The sequence below is a fragment of the Dendronephthya gigantea genome, unplaced genomic scaffold (assembly GCF_004324835.1).
Source record: "Dendronephthya gigantea isolate DGI-Jeju-01 unplaced genomic scaffold, DenGig_1.0 000387F, whole genome shotgun sequence".
In the NCBI taxonomy this organism is placed as follows: domain Eukaryota; kingdom Metazoa; phylum Cnidaria; class Anthozoa; order Malacalcyonacea; family Nephtheidae; genus Dendronephthya; species Dendronephthya gigantea.
This window is the reverse complement of record NW_021163397.1, coordinates 1,927-25,865: the sequence shown is the minus strand read 5'-3', so window position 1 is coordinate 25,865 and position 23,939 is coordinate 1,927. Positions and strand designations below refer to the sequence as shown.

The 23,939-nt window shown below is 36.2% G+C and overlaps 3 protein-coding genes and 1 long non-coding RNA gene across 4 annotated transcripts; all 4 read right to left on the bottom strand.

Moving 5' to 3' along the window:
* Positions 1-1,041: 1,041 nt before the first annotated feature.
* On the bottom strand, positions 1,042-4,179 carry LOC114542751. The gene is made up of 3 exons (XR_003689747.1): positions 3,911-4,179; positions 1,849-1,925; positions 1,042-1,398 (listed from the first exon to the last, which is right to left on the bottom strand). It is a non-coding gene; the product is annotated as an uncharacterized LOC114542751 (long non-coding RNA).
* A 3,459-nt stretch (positions 4,180-7,638) lies between these two features.
* Positions 7,639-17,146, bottom strand: LOC114542749. The gene is made up of 10 exons (XM_028562219.1): positions 16,245-17,146; positions 15,587-15,865; positions 14,970-15,328; positions 13,810-14,184; positions 13,077-13,212; positions 10,549-10,733; positions 9,234-9,458; positions 8,768-9,068; positions 8,353-8,463; positions 7,639-7,889 (listed from the first exon to the last, which is right to left on the bottom strand). The coding sequence occupies exons 1-10, from the start codon at positions 16,924-16,926 to the stop codon at positions 7,693-7,695; spliced, it is 2,850 nt and encodes a 949-aa protein (XP_028418020.1). The 5' UTR covers positions 16,927-17,146; the 3' UTR covers positions 7,639-7,692.
* Positions 17,147-17,328: 182 nt separating this feature from the next.
* Positions 17,329-19,931, bottom strand: LOC114542741. Its single transcript, XM_028562210.1, has 2 exons — positions 19,915-19,931; positions 17,329-18,794 (listed from the first exon to the last, which is right to left on the bottom strand). Exon 2 carries the CDS (start codon positions 18,742-18,744, stop codon positions 17,329-17,331), a length of 1,416 nt encoding a protein of 471 aa, XP_028418011.1. The 5' UTR covers positions 18,745-18,794; positions 19,915-19,931.
* Positions 19,932-21,342: 1,411 nt separating this feature from the next.
* LOC114542747 (putative inactive phenolphthiocerol synthesis polyketide synthase type I Pks15) lies at positions 21,343-23,432 on the bottom strand. The gene has a single exon (XM_028562218.1). It carries the CDS (start codon positions 23,353-23,355, stop codon positions 21,343-21,345), a length of 2,013 nt encoding a protein of 670 aa, XP_028418019.1. The 5' UTR covers positions 23,356-23,432.
* Between the last annotated feature and the right edge of the window lie 507 nt (positions 23,433-23,939).

Below are 23,939 nucleotides of genomic sequence, written 5' to 3'. Positions count from 1 at the left end.
CAAGCAGAGCAAATAGCTGCTTCTTTGTTGCAGTTGAAAAGAACCAGCAAAAAAGGAAAAAAATACATGTTTTTGTTCAAAAACAAAAAATTTCGTAAAAACCAAATCCTGTTTTTATCGAAAACCAGGAGGGTGCTAGCATTTTTTCATGCTTTGGATCGCGGTTGGTCAGTGGTAACTACCATTGCAAATAAGAACCAGTGGCGTCAATCTGGCGTCAGCAAAGGCCAAAATCCGCCATGTTTTTTGCTTCACTTTTTGTATTTCAAAACATTAGGAGCGGTCCTCCAGGAATATATTATAGCTCAGTGTGGCCGCCGTTGCACGTCACAGGTCGAAATCCCTCCCCCTTTTCGTTGCATGATTCTCATACCTTAAACTAACAATCGAAATTAAATAAAGTCTAGAAAGCTTCAACCTTACCTGGTCTTTAGTAAGAAAACACTTTCTAGGCAGGAAATGAATTTTAGGGATTATTTTATTTCTGTTGAAAGTTGAACTTTTTTCGGCGCGTTTAAACTTACGCAATATTTACGATACGGGACTGTTACCTCGAAAGTTTCCCCCCTAAATGGACGTAAATCACTACCAACTTTATGTGACATAAATTTCAAGCTTGGAAATTGATGCTGTCGGACGGAAAAGGTCTTGCTGTGGTTATTTTTGGCGAAAAATTAAAAACCATACTAAATTTGACTCGACCCAATCCTTTTTTAGAGATCCAGAGTGTAAACAAAGCGAAATATTTACGATAATATTTTAAAATTGCAGTGAAAAATAGCTGTTTTTCGACATGGTTATGAAAAAAAAACATGCCCATTTTTTGTGTAATTTCATGCTGTGAAAGTAAGCAAAAATCAGTGAAAAAGAAACGAAAAAACCCAGGCAGCAATGAAAAAAAGGTTGCATTTCACAGGTAAAGTTTGCAATTAAAAATAAATACAGACTTTTAATGACAAAATTTAGGCACAAATATCTGTGCACTTTAGCAATTGTATGAATACAGAAATCATTTGCTTTAACTATACAGTCTATACTAGCCATTAGTTTTCAACTTTTGTAAATTAAATTAATTATTATGCTAACCTGTAGCATAAAGTAAACATGATAAACAATGCATTTATAGGTATGCCATTCACATATTACCAATTAATTAAATATACATATATTTTGATTCCCTTTGAGCAATCCAAAATTGCTTGAAAAATGGGAAAAGGTAATATGCGAAGTGAACAACTTTGCCAAAGTGGAAAGCAACACATTATACATGCATCTGCAGCAACCACTTTTCACAATCAGATTACATCATTCCCCCATCTGGAAATGGAACCAGCAGATTAAAACCAACAGGTGTGCCAACTATATTCAATTCAACAAGTAACCCTCTCTACGGCATCCCTAAAAAGATAAGAAAAAAGGTAGTGTCACCTTGTAACCTGGCAGCTTTGAGAACTGTATCACATCTTGATGTTGTTAACCATGATCATACTAACTGCAAACATGCTAACACAATAGAGGATTTAGAAGAAGATAGAAAATCTAAGTAGGATAAACTAAAAAGAAAAATAGGTTTGCAACAACAATTAAGAAGAACGGATGGCAAAAAGCAGACCATGGGAGATATCATAGAAGATTTGAAACAACAACTACTTCTCTCTCACGAGGATGCTGAATTACTTTCAGCCAAATTTAATGGGGTACAACTCGCAATTTTTAGAGATGCAAAGAATAACACTAACTGTGATCCTCGCGGACGGAGATATTCAGATGTTGTAAAAGAATTTGCAATAACGCTACGTCATTACTCCCAAAAGGCATATGAATATGTAAGATCAATTGTTCCATTACCTCAGCCATCTCTTATTAGAAAGTAGTCCAGTGTTGTTGAGTGTAATCCAGGATTCTTTAAAGAGTCATTTGAATCCCTAAAAAAGGAAGCATTGGTTAGTCAAGAAAAGAGAGACTGTTGTCTGATAATTGATGCAATGTCAATTAGAAAGCAAACTTTATGGGACTCAAAAAATGATAAATATGTGGGGTTCATAGACTATGGACATATACCTACTGAGAAGCCAGACCAATTTGCATCAGAAGCTCTAGTATTTGTTTTGGTAGGAGCTAGAAGTCACTGGAAATGTCCTATAGGTCATTTTCTAACTGACAAGATGACTGGGAAAATGCAGGCCAAGTTAGTCCAGGAAGCATTGATAATGGCGGCTCAAGCTGGATTACGTGTTTATTCTGTAACAGCAGATGGTACTGCTGTTAACTTCACCATGTTCCGTGAACTTGGATGCGTATTTACAACATCGTATGAGACCATGATCACCAGTTTTAAACACCCATCTGAGAACTATGTTGTGTATGCCATACTGGATCCATGCCACATGCTTAAATTGGCTAGAAATGCCTTAGCCCACCTTGGCTCTATTGTTGATTCTGAAAACAATATGATTACATGGAATCTATTTTCATCACTCATTAAAATCAAAGAAAAGGAAGGTTTCACATTAGCAAACAAGTTTTCATCAAGACATCTACTGTTGAGAAGCATAAAATGAACGTCCAACTAGCAGCCCAAACTCTCAGCTCGTCTGTGGCTGACGCAATAGAATTTTTGGATAAAGCAATGAAACTTGGAGAATTCCAAAACTCATCTGGGACTGTTAAATTTGTAAGACTAGTGGACAGATTATTTGACATTGTAAACTCTCGAACCCCAGTTGCAGTTGGATTTAAACAACCATTGCGTGCTCAATCAAGAGATACATGGGAAGAAATCTTAAAGCATTCCTCAGAATATTTGCTCGGCTTGAGAACATGTGACAGTACCAATGGGCTTTTGTCAAAACATCAAAGAAAGACATTTATCATTGGCTTTGTCACCACAATTAAATAAACAAGTAATATGACAACAGAAATGTTTAGTGGTGGAAATCCTTTCAAATACTTCCTTACATACAAGTATTCACAAGATCACATAGAACTCCTTTTTTCATGCATAAGAGCTCATGGTGGATGGAATAACAATCCGAATTCTATGCAACTGAAGTATGCAATGAGGAAAATGCTGTTGAGGAACACTATAACTGCCTCAAAAAGTGCCAATTGTCAGACATTTTCAGACTCCTCAACAACAATCATTCCATTCTTTCACACACGAAAACACAAATCACCTTTAAAAGAAACACCAACAGAAAACCCAGCGCAACTTGAATGGAGTCCTGAGGAAGATCTACTTTGCAGTCACTTGGATTTACCAAGTACATCTGAGTTTCTCTCCAACGTCCTTTTTTACATTGGTGGTTACATCGTGCGCAAACTGCTTCCGAAACTATCGTGTGAATCATGCAAGAGATGCCTACTTTCCCACTTCAACCCTGCAACGCCTGACCATGATTACTGCGCAATGCCACATAATGAAGTTGCATCTGCATCAGCATTCACATTATTTGTGAACAACGGTGGTCTGCAAATATCATCAGAGTCTGTTTACAGAGTAATAGAATTTTCAGAAAAAATTTTCAAAGTATACGTCTGCAAAGATGGCTTCCAGATTTCGAGAGAAGGCAAGCTAAACCAAAAACTGGTTCTGAAAGTTTGCAACCATTTTTTAATGGATTCAAGCCGTCAAATCTTTCAAGACCACGAACAGGCATCCGAAGACATTTTATTAGAAGAAAATCACCGGTCATCCTTTGTCAAGTTAACGGCAGAAAGGTATTTTACCTTGAGACTTTTCACGTACGTAAAGCGATACAACAATGCGGTGGTTAATGGAAATCCGAGCGTCAGGCACCAGTTAACGAAGATGATTCTTTTTAGAAATCAATAAAGTTTACAATATAATATTGTTTAAATATCAGTTGCTAAGTCATAAGAATTTGTTAAAAAAAATGCAATTAAATACCTGTTTGTTAATAAACACGATTGTCGGTATATCGTTAACAAAATTATTACAATTCCAAAGCAACCATATTTCTTGAACAATTTTCTCTTCTTATCGCCTTTGCCTTTATCAAGCCATCAACACAGAATCTAAACGGCTTTCCCTATCTTGGTTTTTGACTTCAGTTTTGCTTCAAATATTAAAGGATAAATTAGATTCCAAACTGGTAAATTTTAACAGAAAAATAACTTTCAAAACCGCCATAAACAACCACTGTTCGAACATCATTCCCCACGCTTCGACCTTCGTCCGCGCGCAAGCATTGCACTCGAGGCTTGGCGAGACTCCTCAATTTGGCTTCAGCCAATCGCAGAATTTTAGAGACTTTATCACTGGAGTTATCGTTCCAGTTGTATTGAGTTCACTGCTTTCTTATCAGGAGCCGGTCCTCCAGGAATTATTATATAGCTCAGTGGTAATATCGAAGAACTTTCCCGCCAAATTTTTTGTTATGATTTTCGTTAAATGCTCGCAAGCTCTCGTAGTATTCCGAACAGTTGGCGATGATCCGATGATGACGTAGTTTCCTGGCTACTTGCGGAACACATATCGTGAAAATAAGGGGAATATTTTTACAGCAAAATTACATGTACAAAGAAACATTTCCGTTGTTTTGACTTATACGACCTTTGAAGGATTACTACTGTAAAAATTTCGCTCAATTGTTCTAATAATTGTAGTTCATTAATGTATTTTAAAAGGCATTGAAACAAAGCAAATTCTGATGTTTCATCCCTTTATTATTTTCCTCTCTCTCCCTATAATTGTTGCGCCCGCGGTCCAACACATCAGTGCTTAAGGCTCCACGCTGAAGTACTTCATGTACGTTTATAACAAAGTTGCCTTCATTTTTTCTTATGCAATTCTTGTAGACTGTTGTCAAATTTACCTTGGAATTTACTTTTTAAATTCAACTGAAAGTTATTTTTCTCGTCGAATATATTTTTAAATTCAACGGCAAGTCGTTTCTTGTCATTTTTGCAGCATTGGTTTTTACAGCGATATTTTAATAACAAACGCTGAAGCGGGCACCCTGTGGTAAAACTTCAAGTTGCAAAACAATTTAAAGCTTTCGCTTTGCTGGAGAAAATATTTCTAACCGTCTCCCAATAGAAAATAGGTTGGCAAAAAAATTTACAGAGTTTAGGTCACTTATTTGTGACCACTTTCAATCTTAACTTTTAGCTAGTATAGATTTTTAACTTTTTAGGGAGCTTCTCATATTACTTGTACTTATCATAACTAGATAATTTGTTCTTATTCTCAGTCTGAAACAGGACAAACAAGGATAGCAGAGTTGCATGTTATATCAGTTGTATATACCTGTAAACACTGATGTTTTTATCCCGTGTATAAAGATTGATAAATAACGCCGCTCTGGCGTTAACTCGTTAACGTGCCAGTCTTCAATATAGAGCTTCTGAACATAAACAATACAGTTCGCGTATTGTTCATATTCGCATTTAGATGCCCTGCGAACCTAAATGTTCGATCGCGAAATTCAGAAGCACATCGCAGTATAGAAGTTCAATTGTTAAAAAATGTAAATAAACCGCATGATACATTCGCTTCGTCTTACGCTTTGCCTTTGGAATTCGCGCTTATATAGTTATATTAAATCTTCGATCCTGTGCAAACTACACGCGGGTCAACACGCCCATACACGACCACATCATCTTGTTAAACGGCTAAATATATTAATAGCAGCGATATTATTAAAATAGGACCGGAATCTACATGTATTAAATATATTCTTACCCCGATTCAATCTAAACTTAATCGAGCAGCATGAAAAGAACGGTTTATTTGTTCCTCTTGGAGGAATTGCCGTATCATGCGAGCGAAATCGAATCGCGCATTGGAAAATTAGCCAAAGCTGTGCACCACAACTCTTGGGAGATAAGACTGGGACGTAGATAAATACGGTCACATACACATTTTGAATACTAGAATATTTCGCGCCATTTCAGACATGCGACGACGAAAAATAAAAAAAAAACAAAAACAAAAACAAAAACAAAACAAAACCGGGGCGAATTTTCAACTCCGTCGCTGACGCCGGAGTAATAATAATGAAAACTTTATTAATAAATTTTTAGGGTATATACAATTGTAAATCTCACTTATATAAGGTAATTTACAATCGGCTACTTGAATCAATCAATAACTACAATTTTACAATTAACTACAATACATCATCTATAAAAACGTTATAAAATATAGGTCAAAATGTTAAAAGTTCAGGATTGGACCAATCTTTATTCCGGCAACAAAATATGTAATAGGTTGTTCGAATTGCAATCGTCGTCATTCGTTTAATAAGGTATTCATGGTGGTTCCTTTCAAAGCCAATATCTTTAAGCATTTCTAAGAATGTCGAACATTCTTTTGAAAAGACACCAAGAGAGCTAATTGATAGATTAATAAATTTTACTGCTTGGTAATGTTTGCGTTGTTCTCTAATTAATTCTAAGTATTTGCATTTTTTGCGCTTAACATTATTTTCAAGATTTGATTCAAAACCAACAGTTAGTTCAACAATATAGAGACATTCTTTAGAGGTTAATAGAAGCAAGTCAGGACGGTGGGAGTTTCCAGTGATGATTGATGGGCTCTTGTAATTTGGTAGATCGGCAAAGAGAGTCGCGCCGTTGATGGTTTGTAAGTTGGCTGCGAGGAGGTTTAAGATGGAGTCATGTCTCCACGTGAACCGTTCGAGATACGATTTACAACCCGCCACTACATGTAGTAGTGTTTCTGGAGATAAACAGTTTGAACAATCTGAAGTTGCCGATAATCCCCATCTTGCAAGATTCTGACGTGTAGGAAGTGAATTGTTGATATACCGTATGGTAAAATTGAATATATTTCTAGGTAAATTTGTTTGAGATGCACACCACATTCTTGTCAGCTCTGAGTGACAAAATTTCGATACATTTTAATACATAATAATAATAATAATAATAATAATAATAATAATAATAATAATAATGAAAACTTTTATTCAATTTTTTAAAAATACAATTGCAAATCTCGCTTAAAAGGTAACTTACAATTGGCTACTTGAGGTTACATATTTTACAAAGGGCTAAACTAGATTTCACATTACACAATATAATAATAATAATAATAATAATAATAATAATAATAATAGTTTTGAATGTATATCACGTTTGTAACTTTTGTAATTCTACATATGCAATGCAACTTCCTACGTAGCTACCATTGAAATTTGTTTTTAATAAAACTCTAAACTTTATAATGCTTACTGCTGTATAAGGTTTTTCATGTTTTGGAACAGGTGCTTTCAAGTTACGACCGTTTTCAAAAATCATTTGTGCGAACATTTGAAGCGTTTATACGCCAACTAACCAACAACAACCGTTTGTAACAAACTAACGAAGTTAATCGAAGGCGTTTACGTGTTTTTTTTCCGTGCAAGATCACGCACACAAAATAGAACATATTTTTACGCAGAGAAAAAAATTTATTGTTTGCGATATATAAAAAAGTAATATTGTAATATAGGTTGCATGGATTTATGTCCTACGCTTTACTAAGATTTATCTTACTTTGCCTAGAACAATTAAGTTTCTTAATAAGTTCCTAGACTTTGTAAACTACATTGCAACAAATCCATGAGTATGAGTTATTTTAATAAAAATGCCAATGTAAACAATACACTGCTTATTAACCTTATATATGAAATTATAATGATTTAACGTAATCCTTTATAGTCCCCGTCACTGCACGAACGGTATTCCAAAAAGAGCTTCCAAAGCATCTACCAGCATTTTGAGCCGCTGAAAATCTAACGAACGAAACGTCCAAATCCCGCCGTTTTTGGTCAGCATACAAGTGAGGAAATCAATGAAAGGATTGTTGCCATGGCGCTTACGGATTTCATCAACATGCCTACCAGGCATGATGTTTGTCAAATCTTAAAAGGTAAAGTAATCATATGAATATGCATGCAATACTCTATTAACCTAAAAATTGCCTTTTGTTCATGTTCTGATCTAATGAGGGTAACAGGACAGCATTAAAAAAAATCTTTGACCAATTATTACTACACATAATAATGAACGCCGCAAAGAGGGCATAATTGAAGCCTCAAAGGAGGGTTACTTTGCGGATAAAAGAGGGACATCTTGGGATTTTCAAGCTATACAGCGTGTGGGGGGGGGGGGTTGAGGCGCTATCCCATGAACACAATGGCACCCGGCTTCGACTATGTCGTTCTTTTTGTAACTGCAGCTGTATTTTAATGAACCGAAACCCGACCTCTACTTTTATCGACAATTTTCAAGATAGACTAATTTTTTTCTCATCAGATGAAAAGTTTATATTGACTCAAAAGGTGTCTATTTATTTAGGGTTGTTATTTGTAATCTGGGGCTTACCTTTGACAAAGAATTTTCGTACTGTATAAAATCCTAACAATTTATATTCAAAATTAAACTCTGTTTCTTCCGAATTTAACTGGAGAGTGCCTTTCACCCATTTTGAGAAACCTACATACACAACAAATAAATTAACGATTAACGATGTGCGGCATTTAAAAATTTTTCCTAACATAAATTTTTTGAATTTTAAGGGTGTAAAAGTTGTGTAAAAATCCAAGTCAAGCTATCATCAAGTTACCATTTTTCAGCCCAAGGCTCGAAGTCACGCTAAAAGTGACAGAACAAAAGGCTCTTTAAAAATGGTTTCAAAATGGGGCTATAATTAAGAATAGGATTCCCCAGCTTGATTGCCGATGCTCTCGCAACTATATTTCTTCTGAAGCACGTTACGCTATAGTAATATTTTGTTTACTTGAAAGCATCCAGATTTGTATTCCTTGCTTTAGAAATTCCACCAATTTCTCTTGACGTCTTGTTCTTACAGCCAGGAAATTGTGGTGTTGAGATTTTGAAAGATAGCTCATTGCTGCTGTTGTCATTATCATGGATCCACAATTTTCTCCACTAATTCCATCTCGTACTTTTAGATGACTTCCAGGCGCGTAAAGGAAATCTATTCTTTCAACTAACGTTTTCCATATCTCTGGCTTGCTTAGGGAGAACGACTTAGTCTCGTCACAGCAAACGAATGTCAATACCCCGTCATAGGATACCTTAAAATAATAAAAAAAAAATTATAATTCATCGGTCCCTTCGGTACACACTCTTCAGTATTTAATAATTATTGCCAAAAGACAAGAAGAGCGGTCGCTGCCATGTAAGTGCCGAGCAATTCCTCCTAGTGAATAAAATACCATAATAAAGTGAATGTAATATACCTTAGAAGGCTGCCAATCTAAATGAGCTTCAGCAGCAGATTTGACTTCGTACTTAGTAGTCTCAATTCTGTCTTTCAAACGAAGATCAATATTCTTTTCAGCAGCTTCACTCTCCAAAACAGCGATAACCTTTTCCTGATCTTGTAATTCCTCGTAATAATCATTGACGTCATGTTCACTTTTACCCATTTCGACGAAGGCAATTTTTTCGAGCAGTCGTCTTGTCTGAGAAGGAATTTATACAACGTAACATGTATGAGCATTTTCTGTTAGCCCAATCGTGCGTAATTATTTACGACGGAGAAAAAACAAAAAATTGAAGTGGTTATCTATTCATTTTTTTTTGACCAAGGTAAATCATTGGTTTACAAATATTTCTTGTAGTGTTCAAAACTCACTCATCCTGAGTAAACATTGTGAATTCTCATTGTAATATAAGTATGATATAATGAGCAATTTGATTGGCTACTGCGCGTGCATTGTGAGGCCATAATGCACGCTTCTGGCTTTTGAAGTTTTTGTTGCTAAGCAACATCTTAAATAACATGTAAGGAGAATTCCATTATTGATCATATAAATAAATTTTTTGTTGCCCTATAATTTCTTCTTTTATTATAAAAGAATTAAAAAAGCTCGTCGCGTGCCTTTATGGTGTAATAATGCACTCGGGGAAATGTTGGAAGAATACTCGAGAAGCTTGTAAAACACTCGGTACGCCTCGTGTTTTACAAGCTTCTCTCGTATTCTCCCAACATTCCCCATCGTGCATTATTACACCATAAAGGCACGCGACTCGTTTTTTAATTCTTAAGTAAACAACATACGCACTCATTAATTGAAATAAAGAAACCAATCGAGAAATATATTTAGGGCTTGGATTCTCGAAGTATACAGAAAACCAGTATGAAACTCAATTTTTAAACAAAAAAACCCATCCGTCACCGGGTTGAACATTAAAAAAATCATCCCAAATTGGCAAAATTGGAAAAATTTTTTTTTGTAAAAGATTGAAAAATTGTATATCGACTATCGTCGGCAGAATTGTCAAATTTTGCAAAAATTATAACTTATTAAAAATATTAATTAACAAAGTTTTCCCATGTTAACAATTTTAGGATGTTCTGCTAAATATTTTACTTAAAATTTTTCTAGTCTCAACATTAATTCAAAGCGGAAAATCTGACGGAAGTTTCCGAAACACAAAGTCTACTTTGCCAAACATAGAAACAAATTGAAAAACAAGAATAAAAATAACTATTTCCCCCGTACTACGCTACCGGTTGAGTAATATAGGAAAATTAATATTTTTCTTTACCACATATTTTTCCGTTGACTTCAAGGTTAACTCTGTGATTTTTCTCATGAATTCTTTGCCGTTTGTCAGGGCTTTAGGGTGCCATGCGAACGTATCCACCATGAACACCATCGCAACAGTTTCACCATCTCTTTTCAGTTCACTTGCCATTTCGTAAGCCAACAAACCGCCGAACGAGTAGCCAGCTGAAAATGTGTTTCAAAAATCATGGGCATGAGCAAACATCAATTGAGTATAACTGATGTATCTGATATACATGAAAGATATTTTTCACTAAAAGACCACTCTTGAATGACACGATAGTGAATTTTTTTTAATTTTTTATCCAGTTGGTGACAATATATATATATATATATATATATATAATATATATATATATATATATAATATATATATATATATATATATATTTATTATATAATATATATATTATATATATATATATATATATATATAATATATATATATATATTATATATATATATTATATATATATATATATAATTATATATGATCTATTTGATGAAAATTCCATGTCCGGTAATAATATAAGGATTAAAAGATAAAACTTCAACGGACATACTTTTAAAAACCATTTATTGAAAAGTTGTTAAAAACTGGCTACCAGACGTTTCGCTATTTACAGCTTCATCAGTGGATTAAAAGATTTTATCACTATCGTCCTCTATTTATACAAGTGAAGCCAATTACAAAATCCATTGATAACTAAATACTGATAATCCTACCTATACAACCGTTCATCAGATGCTGAGAGCATTTTTGAATTTCAATAGCCTCTATTATCTTACGTTCATTATAATGCCTAACGCTATTATGCATAATTTCCCATGTAATATGAACGCCCTCCTGAGGGTTAACATCATGTGATTTTAAATGTAAATATACTGTTTGTTTGCTCATCTTTAAATGTTCCTTTATTCTAGATCCCACTGTACGACCCGTTTCTCCTATGTACTTAAGATCACAATGGCCACAGAAAATCCGATATACAACATTTTTCCTAAGACACTGATTTTCTTTCAATGCCATCCTACATGTCTCGCAATCCTGCTTACAATTTAGACCTTCCCTGGGCGGTGCAAAAACCCTGGCCAATGGCAAACCACCAACAAACGAGACTTTGATGTTGCTAATTCCGGTATTACGAATCACTGATAGCGCCCTGCGCTTAAGTTGCTCATTGACAAATGGTAATTTCAGATAAATGGTATCCGTATTCTTTTCCTTGCTATTATGTTCCTCTCTTGTAATACGTCTTACAACCGATGTTAAAAATCGTTTAGGATAGCCATTACTTCTAAAAATCTTCATGATCTTTCGTATCGAACGTCTTTCCGATTTTGTATAAATAGAGGACGATAGTGATAAAATCTTTTAATCCACTGATGAAGCTGTAAATAGCGAAACGTCTGGTAGCCAGTTTTTAACAACTTTTCAATAAATGGTTTTTAAAAGTATGTCCGTTGAAGTTTTATCTCTTAATCCTTATATAAATATATATATATATATATATATATATATATATATATATATATATATATATATATATATATATATATATATATATATATATATATATATATATATATATATATATATATATATATATATATATATATATATATATATATATATATATATATATATACACCCATTTGCAAAAACGTTGGCCGCAGATAGATAGATAGATAGATACTCGAAGTCTAATTAGAAATGCATATGACTAGATTTGCATGGGATTTCAATCATATTACACAACATATGCAATTCTAATTAGATTTTGAGTATCTATCTATCTATCTATCTGCGGCCAACGTTTTTGCAAATGGGTGTATATATAATATATATATATATATATATATATATATATATATATATATATATATATATATATATATATATATATATATATATATATATATATATATATTTATATGTTATTTACCGGCTGCGAGGTCCGGATGCAAAAAAATGTGCCGGAGGTCTCGAAAACGGCCCGAGGCCGTAGGCCGAGGGATGTTTTTGAGAACCTTGATATTTTTGACTTTATAAAACACAAAAAATACAACAAATTTAATGAATAAACTATAAAAATTTTAAATTCTGCAAGCTATTTTAGAATTTTAATACGTCAACAACTTCTTATAAGGATATCCTAGTCGGGAAACACCCAATGAAATGGCAAATATTGTTACCATAGCAACTAAATCACGGCGAATCGATTAAAAAAACAACGTATTGACAAGCGAAAAAAAGCGTAAAAAATAAAAAAAAGAAGTTTTTCGGGTATGTTTTTTATTTTTAACATTCATTTAGCCTTTTCCAGAAAAGTTTTCACACATTTTAGCCGTACGTTGCTTTGGTTTTGTCGTTTTGCTTGCATTTTTCACAGCGGGCCGGATGCATTTTGCAGCGGGCCGGATGCAAAATTCCGGCCCGCTGTGAAACGCTTCTCAGCCAATCAGATTGCTTCATTTACAGAGTTAAAAAATAAAATGAGTTCTTACCAAGATAAAATGGACCTTCAGGCTGGATTTCTTTTATTAAACCTACATATCTTCGAGCCAGTGTTAACACTGATCCATATTCACTACTCTCAAATGACGTATCGTTCACTCCAATACCATATAATGCAACATGTGTCTGAAAAAATAATAACTGATGAACGAATGCCGTCACTGTACACAAGGTGAAGCATGAAATAATTTAATTTGTGAATTGATGGAGAATCAATTGATATGTACATATAATAATTGCGTATATCCTCCAAACTTGCATTTTTTATACATATTGATAGATTCAAACACTGCCTTTATGTAATATTTCGTAACTTACTGCAGTAAAGTGTTTTTTAACCAGGTAATTTTTTTCTATCAACCACGGCATAAAAATACCTGGTGATTTGCAGTTTTCTACTGTTTTTCGTCAAACCCAGCATAAGCTTTTAATTGATATTATTATTGGTTGATATTACTATTATTATTATGTATTATTTGGTCCTAGCTAGATTTTGATTGGCTAAGAGCCTAAACACAATTCTCACTGTCTGGTCACCTACAACGACATTAAACAATTATTAGCTTTTCTTCGGCCGATAACTTTGACCTCGGTGTGAATAATACTTGATATCATGCTCAGCCTCATCCAATAGTTGTTAATAATTTGTTTTTTGACCAAATATATTTTATAAATCTGATTTAAAAAACCCTCCCAGCGGACAAAGTTATTTAAAATCGTTACCTGTTTTTGGAAACCTTGCGCGAATGACGCTAGTCCAAGTGCCGACTTTTCGCTGGAGTGTGTCATAAAAACTTTAACAAATACGTTATCAGGAGTATAAATTGGAATAACTTTCTCTGGGATTGAAGGAATATTTATGTTCTGCAGCTCAAGCCCATGGTTAATTCTTTCAATCTTAACGGTGTCATTGTTGTTAATTTCAGGTAAAACAATTTTATTTTTTTCCTTATGGTTACTTGACAAACTGCGTTTCCTTTGCTTTATTTCTTTCGAGGATTCATTGTCCGCACTCGTCGATTCTACGTTTTCTATTTGTTCCAGAATATCATTGACGATTTTTAGACCATTCACATTTGGTTGGATGAAATAATATGCCTATATGTTGAAGAAAATCACCAATTTGCAATGCATAATTATAATGGCATACAGTTTTTACGATAACTTAAAAGAAGGGAATGACGAGAGAAGCATTGCTCGCTTTTAGGAACATTTGAACATTACCCTAACTTATATTTCGCTAAATGTTCGTAAACGCAATCGTTTCATAATTTTTAAGTGTCTACTGTAAATATTGCGCGCTTCAGTTCAAAAAAGCTCAATTAAAAATATTTCTATCTTGCATTTATTGCATATTTTAGAAAGATTTCAAAATAATTTACTGACTTTTAAATTTAATCTATCCATGAATTTTTCTTAAAAATACAACTAAAAGAGATCAAATCTTTATAGCTTTCCTCTATAACTTATACGAAAGTTGCTGATTTCGACAACTTTACCCAAAATGTTTATATCAGTGAAATTTTCAGTAACAGTGCAAATTTCTGTAACAACCATGCAAAATAGAGAAAAAAACTTTGAGGAAAACTATGGAAAACAAATTTCCGCGAGTTTATTTGAGAAATTAGCTTAAGAAAAAGAAGGATGAGTGTTATGAGCTCGTATTTGAAGGAAGAAGATCATAATCTTACACACGAGTGCATGTACGAAGCTGCATGTTATTACCATTCAACTTCAAACCATGGCAATTTTCCGTCGTATAACTGATAAGTGCATTGTTTCACACACGAGAAAAGAAATGCACTTTTGAGCATTTTAAAGGATTTTTACTGGTTCGTTGATTAATTACAGAAAATATACAGAAAATTACTGAAAAAGCTTACCTCAAATTTAGCCCCAATGTTGTTTTCAATTCGATGTTTCATGTTTGTTGCAGCAATTGAATCGATTCCAAACTTGTACAGGCCGAGGTTTAAGTCCACTTCAGAAGCCTCACTACCTGACCACGAACTCAGCAAACGCCTAATAAAATCTTGAACATTTTGAATTCTCAAATCCAACGGTAGCAGTGCTAGGCTCTCCAATGTCATGACATTATCCACGGCTAGCAGCGTTTCTTCTCGTTTCCATTGGAACCTCGGAGAAGTATGACTTCTAAGATAAACTTGCCAATTCACAGGAGATATGCAAACTTGAGCTTCGTTAAAATTTTTAAGAATGATGCGTTCCATAAACTCAGTTGCTGAAAAACAAGTTTTGCAAGATTTAGTCCTGAAAAATCAGTGCCAAAATAGGCGAATAGTTATGTGTACTTATTAACAATACAATGTTACTTCAATGTTATGACAACATTTTCGTGCCAAAGGATTGGCTGCCATGCAATGCAATAATGTCCTACTGAGTAATTTCATAATCTGGCTAGCTTAAGGGATTATTTTCTTGATTTGAAGTTGCGAGGAGTTTTGCAAGAATGTATTTCAATTTGCTATCCTGAATATACCTTGCGTATAGTGAAGAGGAAAAAATCCGTATGTTTCCAGGACTGATGTGATATCCGCATTTCTTTCCAGTACTCCAGCACCACTAATCGGTCCCCAGTTAATAGACAAAGCAGGCAGGCCAAGCTTGTTTCGACGATATTCACATAGTTGGTCTAAAAATGTGTTAGCTGCAGCGTAAGATGCTTGGCCAACATTACCAAGAACTCCGGATATTGAGGAAAACATAATGAAGAAATCTAGATCCATCGTAAGACTGAGTTGGTGAAGGATTACACTCCCTATTGAAAAAAAGGAAGATTGCATTTTTTTAATTAGAAATGGAATTATAACATAGCATTTGTAGTACGCGCGTGCCGATTCGTCGAGAAGCGTGTTTCTATACACGGGAATTTTCCCGCCCAACTTGACAAACGAAGCGATGTAATGAGAATTTGTAATCGAATTATAACATTTGTACAAAATCTTTTTATTGAGTTATTATATTAGATTAAGAAATACGAAACTTTTTTTCCTGTGTTTCTATATAGTTATAGAAACACTTGTGGGAGTTTAGGAGAAGTCGAAATAACGCTACCAGAGATCGTGTATTGAAAAGTGAAATGGTCGATCTAGTGTACAATTCAATAGCGTGAATTGCCATGCAATGAAAAGACTTACCTTTCACCTTTGTCCCTACAACATTTCTGCATGTCTTTAAATCGGCTTTCTTGAGAAACTGGTCGGCCAATACCATAGCGGTAAAAACGATTCCAGCTACATCAGGTAGACTTTCGAGTTCGTTTTTAACTGTATTCATTTCTTCCCAAGATGTTACGTCTGCTTGACGTAGAAGGATACGAGATCCAGTTTTCTTCTCCAATTGTTGAACCTCCGAAATCTTTTCATCACTTGGTTGTGAACGCGCTGTACACACGACTGTTTTTGCCCCATTTTCAACCATCCATCTTGCGATTTGGAACCCAAAACCTCGAACGCCGCCAATGACAAGATAAGTTCGATCATCTTTCAAACCATTGATGTCAAGTGGTAGATTATAGAAATCAACCTGCCCAGGAACAGTCTCTGGCTTCACAGAAATTATGTTTAAACTAAAGTTCCCTTTTCGCTCAACTTCAGGTAGGCATCGGTTATTGGATTCATCGCCACGTTGCATAACATCGTAAATGCTGGATGCTTTTTGAGTTATATCTAGAAGCTTGCTCCAAAGCCCTTTCGATTTCAAAACTGAATAACACGAATCTAATAGCTTAGAAAAATCGGTAGAACTCTTAGTAATGTCTTGTAAACTAGTCAAAATAAAGTGGACATCTTTCACGTAAATCCATGGATTAAGCATCATAATTTCAGCTCCGTCGAGGGTACATGTAATAACACTAGCTCCTGGTTTAAGATGTTTCAGTATTTCACCTGTGACATAAGCACTGCTTCTACTCAGAAGGCAAACAGCATCAAAATCTTTACAGCTAGTATCCTTAGGTTCAGCTTCCGCTACTTCATTTTCACTTACAACCAATAACTCTCCAAATCGATCTTTACTAGACTGACTGTGAACAAGACACACAGCATTTTATACCAATAGACGCGGCAACGCAAGCAAAAATGAAGCATACTTCCTCACTTTGATGATATACAAGAACTTTCTTATCACCTTCTATTTCACAAAGAAGATTTGTAAGAATGTAGTAAGACATTGCCATGGGAAATCCAATGCACACAGCTTGTTGAGGGGTGAAAATGGCTTTTATCTCCGTGAAGCAGGTTTCCTCTGCAGCAACATAACTTCCAAGATTATCAATTTTACAGATGCCAAACACAAAGGGATCATCGTTTGCCTCCAGTCCATTGCACATTTTCCAGCAATTGAAATAAGATCGTTTGGTTTAAGATCTTTCCAATTCTTATGAAGGATAGGACAGGCATAGTAGACTTCAATTTCTCCAATCCGTTCTTTCGACCCTTTCTGTAGAAACCACTGACCTGACCAACTCGCCATCTTTACAGGCTTTAGTGCTCCATCTTCCTCCAAAGGTGATTCGCTTCTCGTACATTTGGACCCGTCAGGATCAAATTTTTGAATACGATTGACATACCGTTCACCATTCCTATATACAATCTCTTCTTCTAGCAATGTTTTTTCAATGTCGTGTGCCATTGCATGAAAATCTTCATCGCTAGGATTGACCGGCAAATCAATCACAGAAGCAGTGGGGACTGTGATTTCTTCTGAGAAGGTTCTTCTAAATCCAAATACAGTTCCAGACCATGGGAACGTATCTTCACCACTTCGTTCTAGTTGAGGAATTGAAATCACGCCTGAAGTGACAAACACAAGCTGAATCTGTTTGAGATACCCCTCTCTGTTTAAAATTTCTTGAGAAATCAAAAGACAGCTCTCAAACGCAGAGCTATGAGCAGCATCAAAGTTGCGCGCATCCATATTGAATTTGCTTCCATCTACAGGCCAGAAATTGATCACCATTATCTTTTGATTAGCTTCTATTTTAGCCAATACTTTATCTAGCGATCGGGAAAATGCATCACGAGATTCATCTGAGGTATCTCGTTTGTCAACAAAATCAACACTTCCGCTTTGCGGGACATGCTGTGCAAATCGTTCAGCAAACTTACTTTGGTCTCTCAGAATCAGCCAAACATAATGCTCACGAACTTTTGAAGAACCAGACTCTAACTGCTGCCAACCAAATGTGAACACTGCGTTATCAAATTTCACTTCCTCTCGATCTGACAGTATTTCTTCTATGCTAAACTGGTCAATAATCATCAAAGCACGGGCACACTGATCCAAAAGGAAAATGTTAAACGCCTTTCCTTTTTCTGATTCTACGATCTTTGCGTAAGCATAAAACTGCTGCGTGTACGTTGCCTTTCTCAAAATGTTGATGCGCTTAATCTCCTTTGGTACAGCTTTAACAACAGATTTGATGTCCAACAGAATGGTTGTCTGTAAACATGCATCAATCACCGAAGGATGCAAGACATATTCTTCTGTATTAACGATTTCTTCAGTCGGGCATATGAGAGAGAGGGCTTCGTTGCCACTGGACCACGCTCTCACTATCAAATCAAACTGAGGACCGAATGCGAATCCCGCAGTCTCACGAGCTTTAAGAAAATCTGCCCTTGACCATTCTTCCATTGAAGATTTAAGAATTTCAATATCGTAGATATTTACTTTTTGGGAGGCTTCTAAAATAAAACAGATTTGAATAAGCGTTAGGCTAAATGAAGATAAGCACTACGCTTTCTACCTGAACACGAAGCCTTGTAGTGATTGTGTCGTCGTTTAGGTGCAACCCAGAAGTTATAATAATAATAGCTGCCATTATTTAGTAATTAAAACACGAGAGAGAGCGTTGATATTTAAACCGCGAGGCGCAGCTAAGAGTTTTAGATATGAGAAAACGGGAATGTTTTAAACTATTTCAAATACGCCGTATACCGGCTTCACAGCTCATAATCGATGAGTAGCAAAACAAAATGGCCGATAGTTTTGCTTGAGAGAGATCAAGAGGAAATGAAAACACTTTTTGAATGTTCAGTTCCCAGATATTTAAAACAAATCAAGAAAATATGAGATAAAATATTTAGTGGTAAATAGAACTGACAAAAAGCGAAAAGCTTCATTCAGCGAAATCATTCAGCGAAAGATTGACTGAAATTAAATCAATTGCCAATGTATAGTTATATTTTTATGCAATGTCTATTTCGCTCAAATGGTAGTTATAAATTATGTAGCTATATTATAAAACAATTATACCACTCGCTCTCGTTGTACATGGCTGTAGCCATATCAGTCATATACGACTCGAGCACGTCAACTGCATTAAAATCGTAACACATCATTATCAGCTTTGACGTTATAAATGACTACCACTACCAGGAAGGATTTATATGACTGCATGCATTAAGTGCCTATAACATGGTTGCGGTATTTAATACAGCAAAAGTTTAAGGTATTTTAAAAACTTTGCAATCAGAGTTTTTTCACATTATAATTCTTGGATTTATTAGCCTTTATATTAACCGGCGTGCATGATGTCAAATTGGAAATGGCAAATCAGTTTTCTTTTGTTTAATTGAGTTGCGTTGACATAAAAAGCGAGAACGTTACGAGAGTTGAGATAACCGCGCGAACCGTGCCGAAGGCGAGCAATTTTGCGAGCTTTTCTTAGCTCAAACAACATTCCAATCGATCAGGCCATCCAAACACAGGAAGCTATCAAGTAATTGTTTAATAACAAAACAAGGTAGTGTTATATATCTATAAAAAAGTTATAGCTATAAATCTTTTTAATAAAATATTTACCTTTCGATCCATATCTGTCATCATCCAAGCTGAATGGAGCCTTGAGAGACAGTTAGTTCTCTCTCGTCCCTTTCCACTGCGTGATCTGAAATGATTTATTTTCACCAAGGGATTTTTCAGGTAGAAGACGTGTTCTTATCTTGTGCGAATCATTCTCGGATATAGACAGTAGACTATCGAAAGTGATGTTACGAACATCTGGTGCTGCCCGTGGGACAAGTGCAAAGACATGGCAACACCATCTCTATATAACAGCGGCAGGTATCAAGGGGTTTGAAGATTGAGAAATTTGTGATCCTGGAGATATGAAACATCGTGCAAATTGATTTCAGATTCCCAAGCCTGCAAACCACTGAACGTTTCCGTCGGCACTGCTTTACCAAGAAGAGGATGGAATGTGTTGATTTCCTTATTTTTTCATTAGTGTTGTGCTCATCGTAAAATGTAACACATTCTGGTGGACGCGCTTCGCGGTACCAATACTTTGTCTCTTGCCAAGGATATGTTGGACGGGGGAAAAATGTTTTCGATCCAGAGCCTTGCACTTTGTTCCATGATAAGGGCACACCATTTACGAAGAGACTAGCCACGCAATTTTGAAGAAATGATAAGTGCTGGCTTTTAACTGATTGTTTTGGGAGAGTTTGAACTACAACGACGTCGTTTGAACGTAGAGAATCTGATGGATGATTGTGAGACCAAGTCTGACGAACATGGTATGAAAGCTGAGGTACTGCGTTTATTTCAATGAAGAACCGGTGACCATCCGAAAACATCTTTTTTAATACGGGCTCCAGTAAAACCGCTTGTCGGATGTTACGCCACCAATGGTCAAGTGATAAGAGACTACCAGGCAACTTGGTGCCGGTAACAGTTGAATAAAATGGCAAATGGCTTGAAGTTTCACAAACTTTGAATTCCTTTGTGAGATTAAGGAATGCTTGCTTTATTTCATCCATTTCTCTACTATGGTATGCTCGGGTCGTAGTGAGTTTCTTCCACAAAAGATTTCTTCTTTCCCTGGACACATGGTTTTCCACCAGCTGCATTGACCTTTGGCTACCAGATAACACAACATTACCTGGGCTATTCACGGCGGCAACGTCGATCTCATTTGTCAGTTGAAGATCTTGCAGCATATGTCGAGCTTCCTCTTCTGTCATCCAATGGCAGCCATACAACCTGTTGGTGAACATTTCTCGTGAAGTTGAGAGCGAAACAAAACCAACTGCAAAGCTTTATTCAAATTTAATGCTCCAGATGCCCAGGCTGCAGATATTTCTCCAAGACTATGACCAATAACTGCGGACGGTGAACCCCATGATTTTAGCAGCTTGGTTAAAGCAAAATGTATGGCGAACAGAGCAGTCTGTCCAATTGGGTTTTCATGAATTCGCGACGTTTCTTCAGGTTTCTTGAGCTCAGAAATCAAGGACCAGGGGCATGGTATTGTTTAAGGAGTGCGTCAATTTTTTCAATGCTTTGCTTGAATTTTGGCTCGTGAACTAGCATTTCTCTCGCCATACCATACCACTGTGCACCTTGACCACCATAGAGGAATACGGCTTCACGACGCGGCTTAGCGACGACCCCTGTAGCCACCAATTCTTCCCATCCATTCTCCTGATCAGAGAACATATCCAATGCCTTTGCTGCATCTTGAAATGAATAGAAGCTAATCGCCAAGCGATGGAGTTGAATTGTGTACCTTTCGTTGAAGGAATAACAAATATTATCTTTAAGAAGTTCGTCGTCATCAGGCTTTATCTTTAGCGATAAAGACACTTTTCTAGCCATTGCTCTCAATGATTCTTTCGACGCTGCCGACAATGTTAGGACTCTGTTGGATGAATTTCTGCTTGGGATTATAGTTGTTGGCCTCGCTGTTACTTCCCTAATGATTGCATGAGCATTTGCACCACCGAATCCATACGAAGATACCGCGGCGGTTCTCGGCTTATCATCCTCGGTTTTCCAAGGCTCATTGGAAACTTGAACAACCATTTTTCTCTGAGACATCATGAGCTGTGGTTTAACTTGTTGAATATTAATAGTAGGAACAAATTGAGCATGTTTTATCATCAGACATGTCTTGATTAGTCCAGCTAAACCTGCTGTTGACTCCGTATGGTTTACGTTTGATTTCACTGATCCTACACGAAGTAATCGTTTACCACTATTGCCATAGACTGTTGACAGCGATCCCATTTCGACGACATCTCCAACGGCTGTACCGGTGCCATGTGCTTCCACGTACGTTATATCGTCCTTGGTCAGACCTGATTCTTGAAGAACTCTCCTAAAAAGAGCGGTTTGTGTTACCTCACTAGGGGCTGTCATTGGAATGGCGGTTTGGCCATCATTATTTGTTCCGCAAGCCACGACCTCTGCATAAATATTATCTCTATCCTCTAAGGCTGTTTCGGTTGGTTTTATCACGATCGCAGCTACACCTTCACCTCTCCCATAGCCGTCACCTTTGATATCAAAACATTTGCAACGACCATCTTGGGCCAGCAGCCCAGTTCTGCAGCATGCCGTGTGAAATTGGTTTCCAATAAGAATTATATTAGGGGCGCAAATTATAGCCGCGTCACACTCGCCAGTTTGTAAGTGTTGAAATGCAATGTCCAAAGCAACCAAAGATGAGGAACAAGCTGTATCCAACGCGATGCTAGGGCCAGTTAGGTTCAGCGAAAAAGAGATCCGGTTGGCTATAACTGACATAGAGCAGCCAGTTGACGAGAACTGATCAATCTTTCTAATATTCGAAGGATCAAAAACAAGTGCACTATATTCCGTGCACATAGATCCGACATAAACGCCAGTTCGACATTGTTGTAAGTCCTCAAGCGGTATACCGGCGTCTTCAATCGCTTCAAAGACAACTTGAAGAAGTATTCGCTGTTGGGGATCCATTGAACGGCTTTCGATTGGAGATATTCCAAAAAACTGAGCATCAAATCCTGTAATATTTTCAAGAAATGCGCCAGTAAGGATGTAATGCTTCCCTGGCGTGTGCTTCCCTGGGTTAAACGAATCTGTGAACTCCCTTGCGTCTGGCCTGTTCATTGGATACGAGCCAATACTAGATCGACCTTCCACCAACATATCCCAAAATGCATCTTTCGAGTTTGCCCCACCTGGAAAACGACAACTCATTCCCACAATGGCAATCGGATTGGATTGCTTGGTTTTTGCGTGTAATCCAGATAAACCTCGGCTTGTATTTCTACTAGATTTGTATCTTTTTGTAATGTTGAACCACTTTATGATTGACAAGTCAAGGTTACTTCCACGAAGATTAAAGAGCTTTCCGAGTAGAGACAGGTACACAGGTAGTATAACCAAACCATGAAGTAAACCAAGAAAAACGATACCAACAAACATTTTGAAAAATGTCTGAAATACCATGGAGGAGGTAAATCCCGTTGGCATCATTCCAAGGAATGTGCTAAGCCCACCTAAAAAAACACTTCCGCCTACTTTGCTTAGAGCATCGATGACACGGAGTTCGGGAGTTGTTGCCGGGAGGAAACAAAGTGGAAAGCGACATGTGCGTTGTAATCTACAGAAAATCCCAAAGCCATAACAAGATTAATCATAGAGATTGAGTTCAAAGAGACATTCCAGATGTACATTAGACCAAATAGTTCAAATATAAGAGCACCGAATCCCCATATAAGACAAAATATTACTACAAAGTGATTAATAAACAGCCAGGATATCAAAATAATTGAAATTCCAGCAACACCAGTTCCTGATGGTTTCATTAAGTACATGAGCATACGTTCAAGTATATAAAAGGCAAGGCATAGCAAATGCACGAGCATCCGCTGAGTGGAGATCCTTTCGAATGCTCGCCATATTTCTTTGAAAGTTTGAGTCAGGATCACTCTTACAATTACTAGCATCCTTGAAGCCGTCAAATGAGTTTTATCTTTCGAAAATTTTACATCCTGGGCAAACCTTTGATACTCCGGGAGTGAAATAAACTCCTTCTAGTGATGGAACATTCTGGTTTA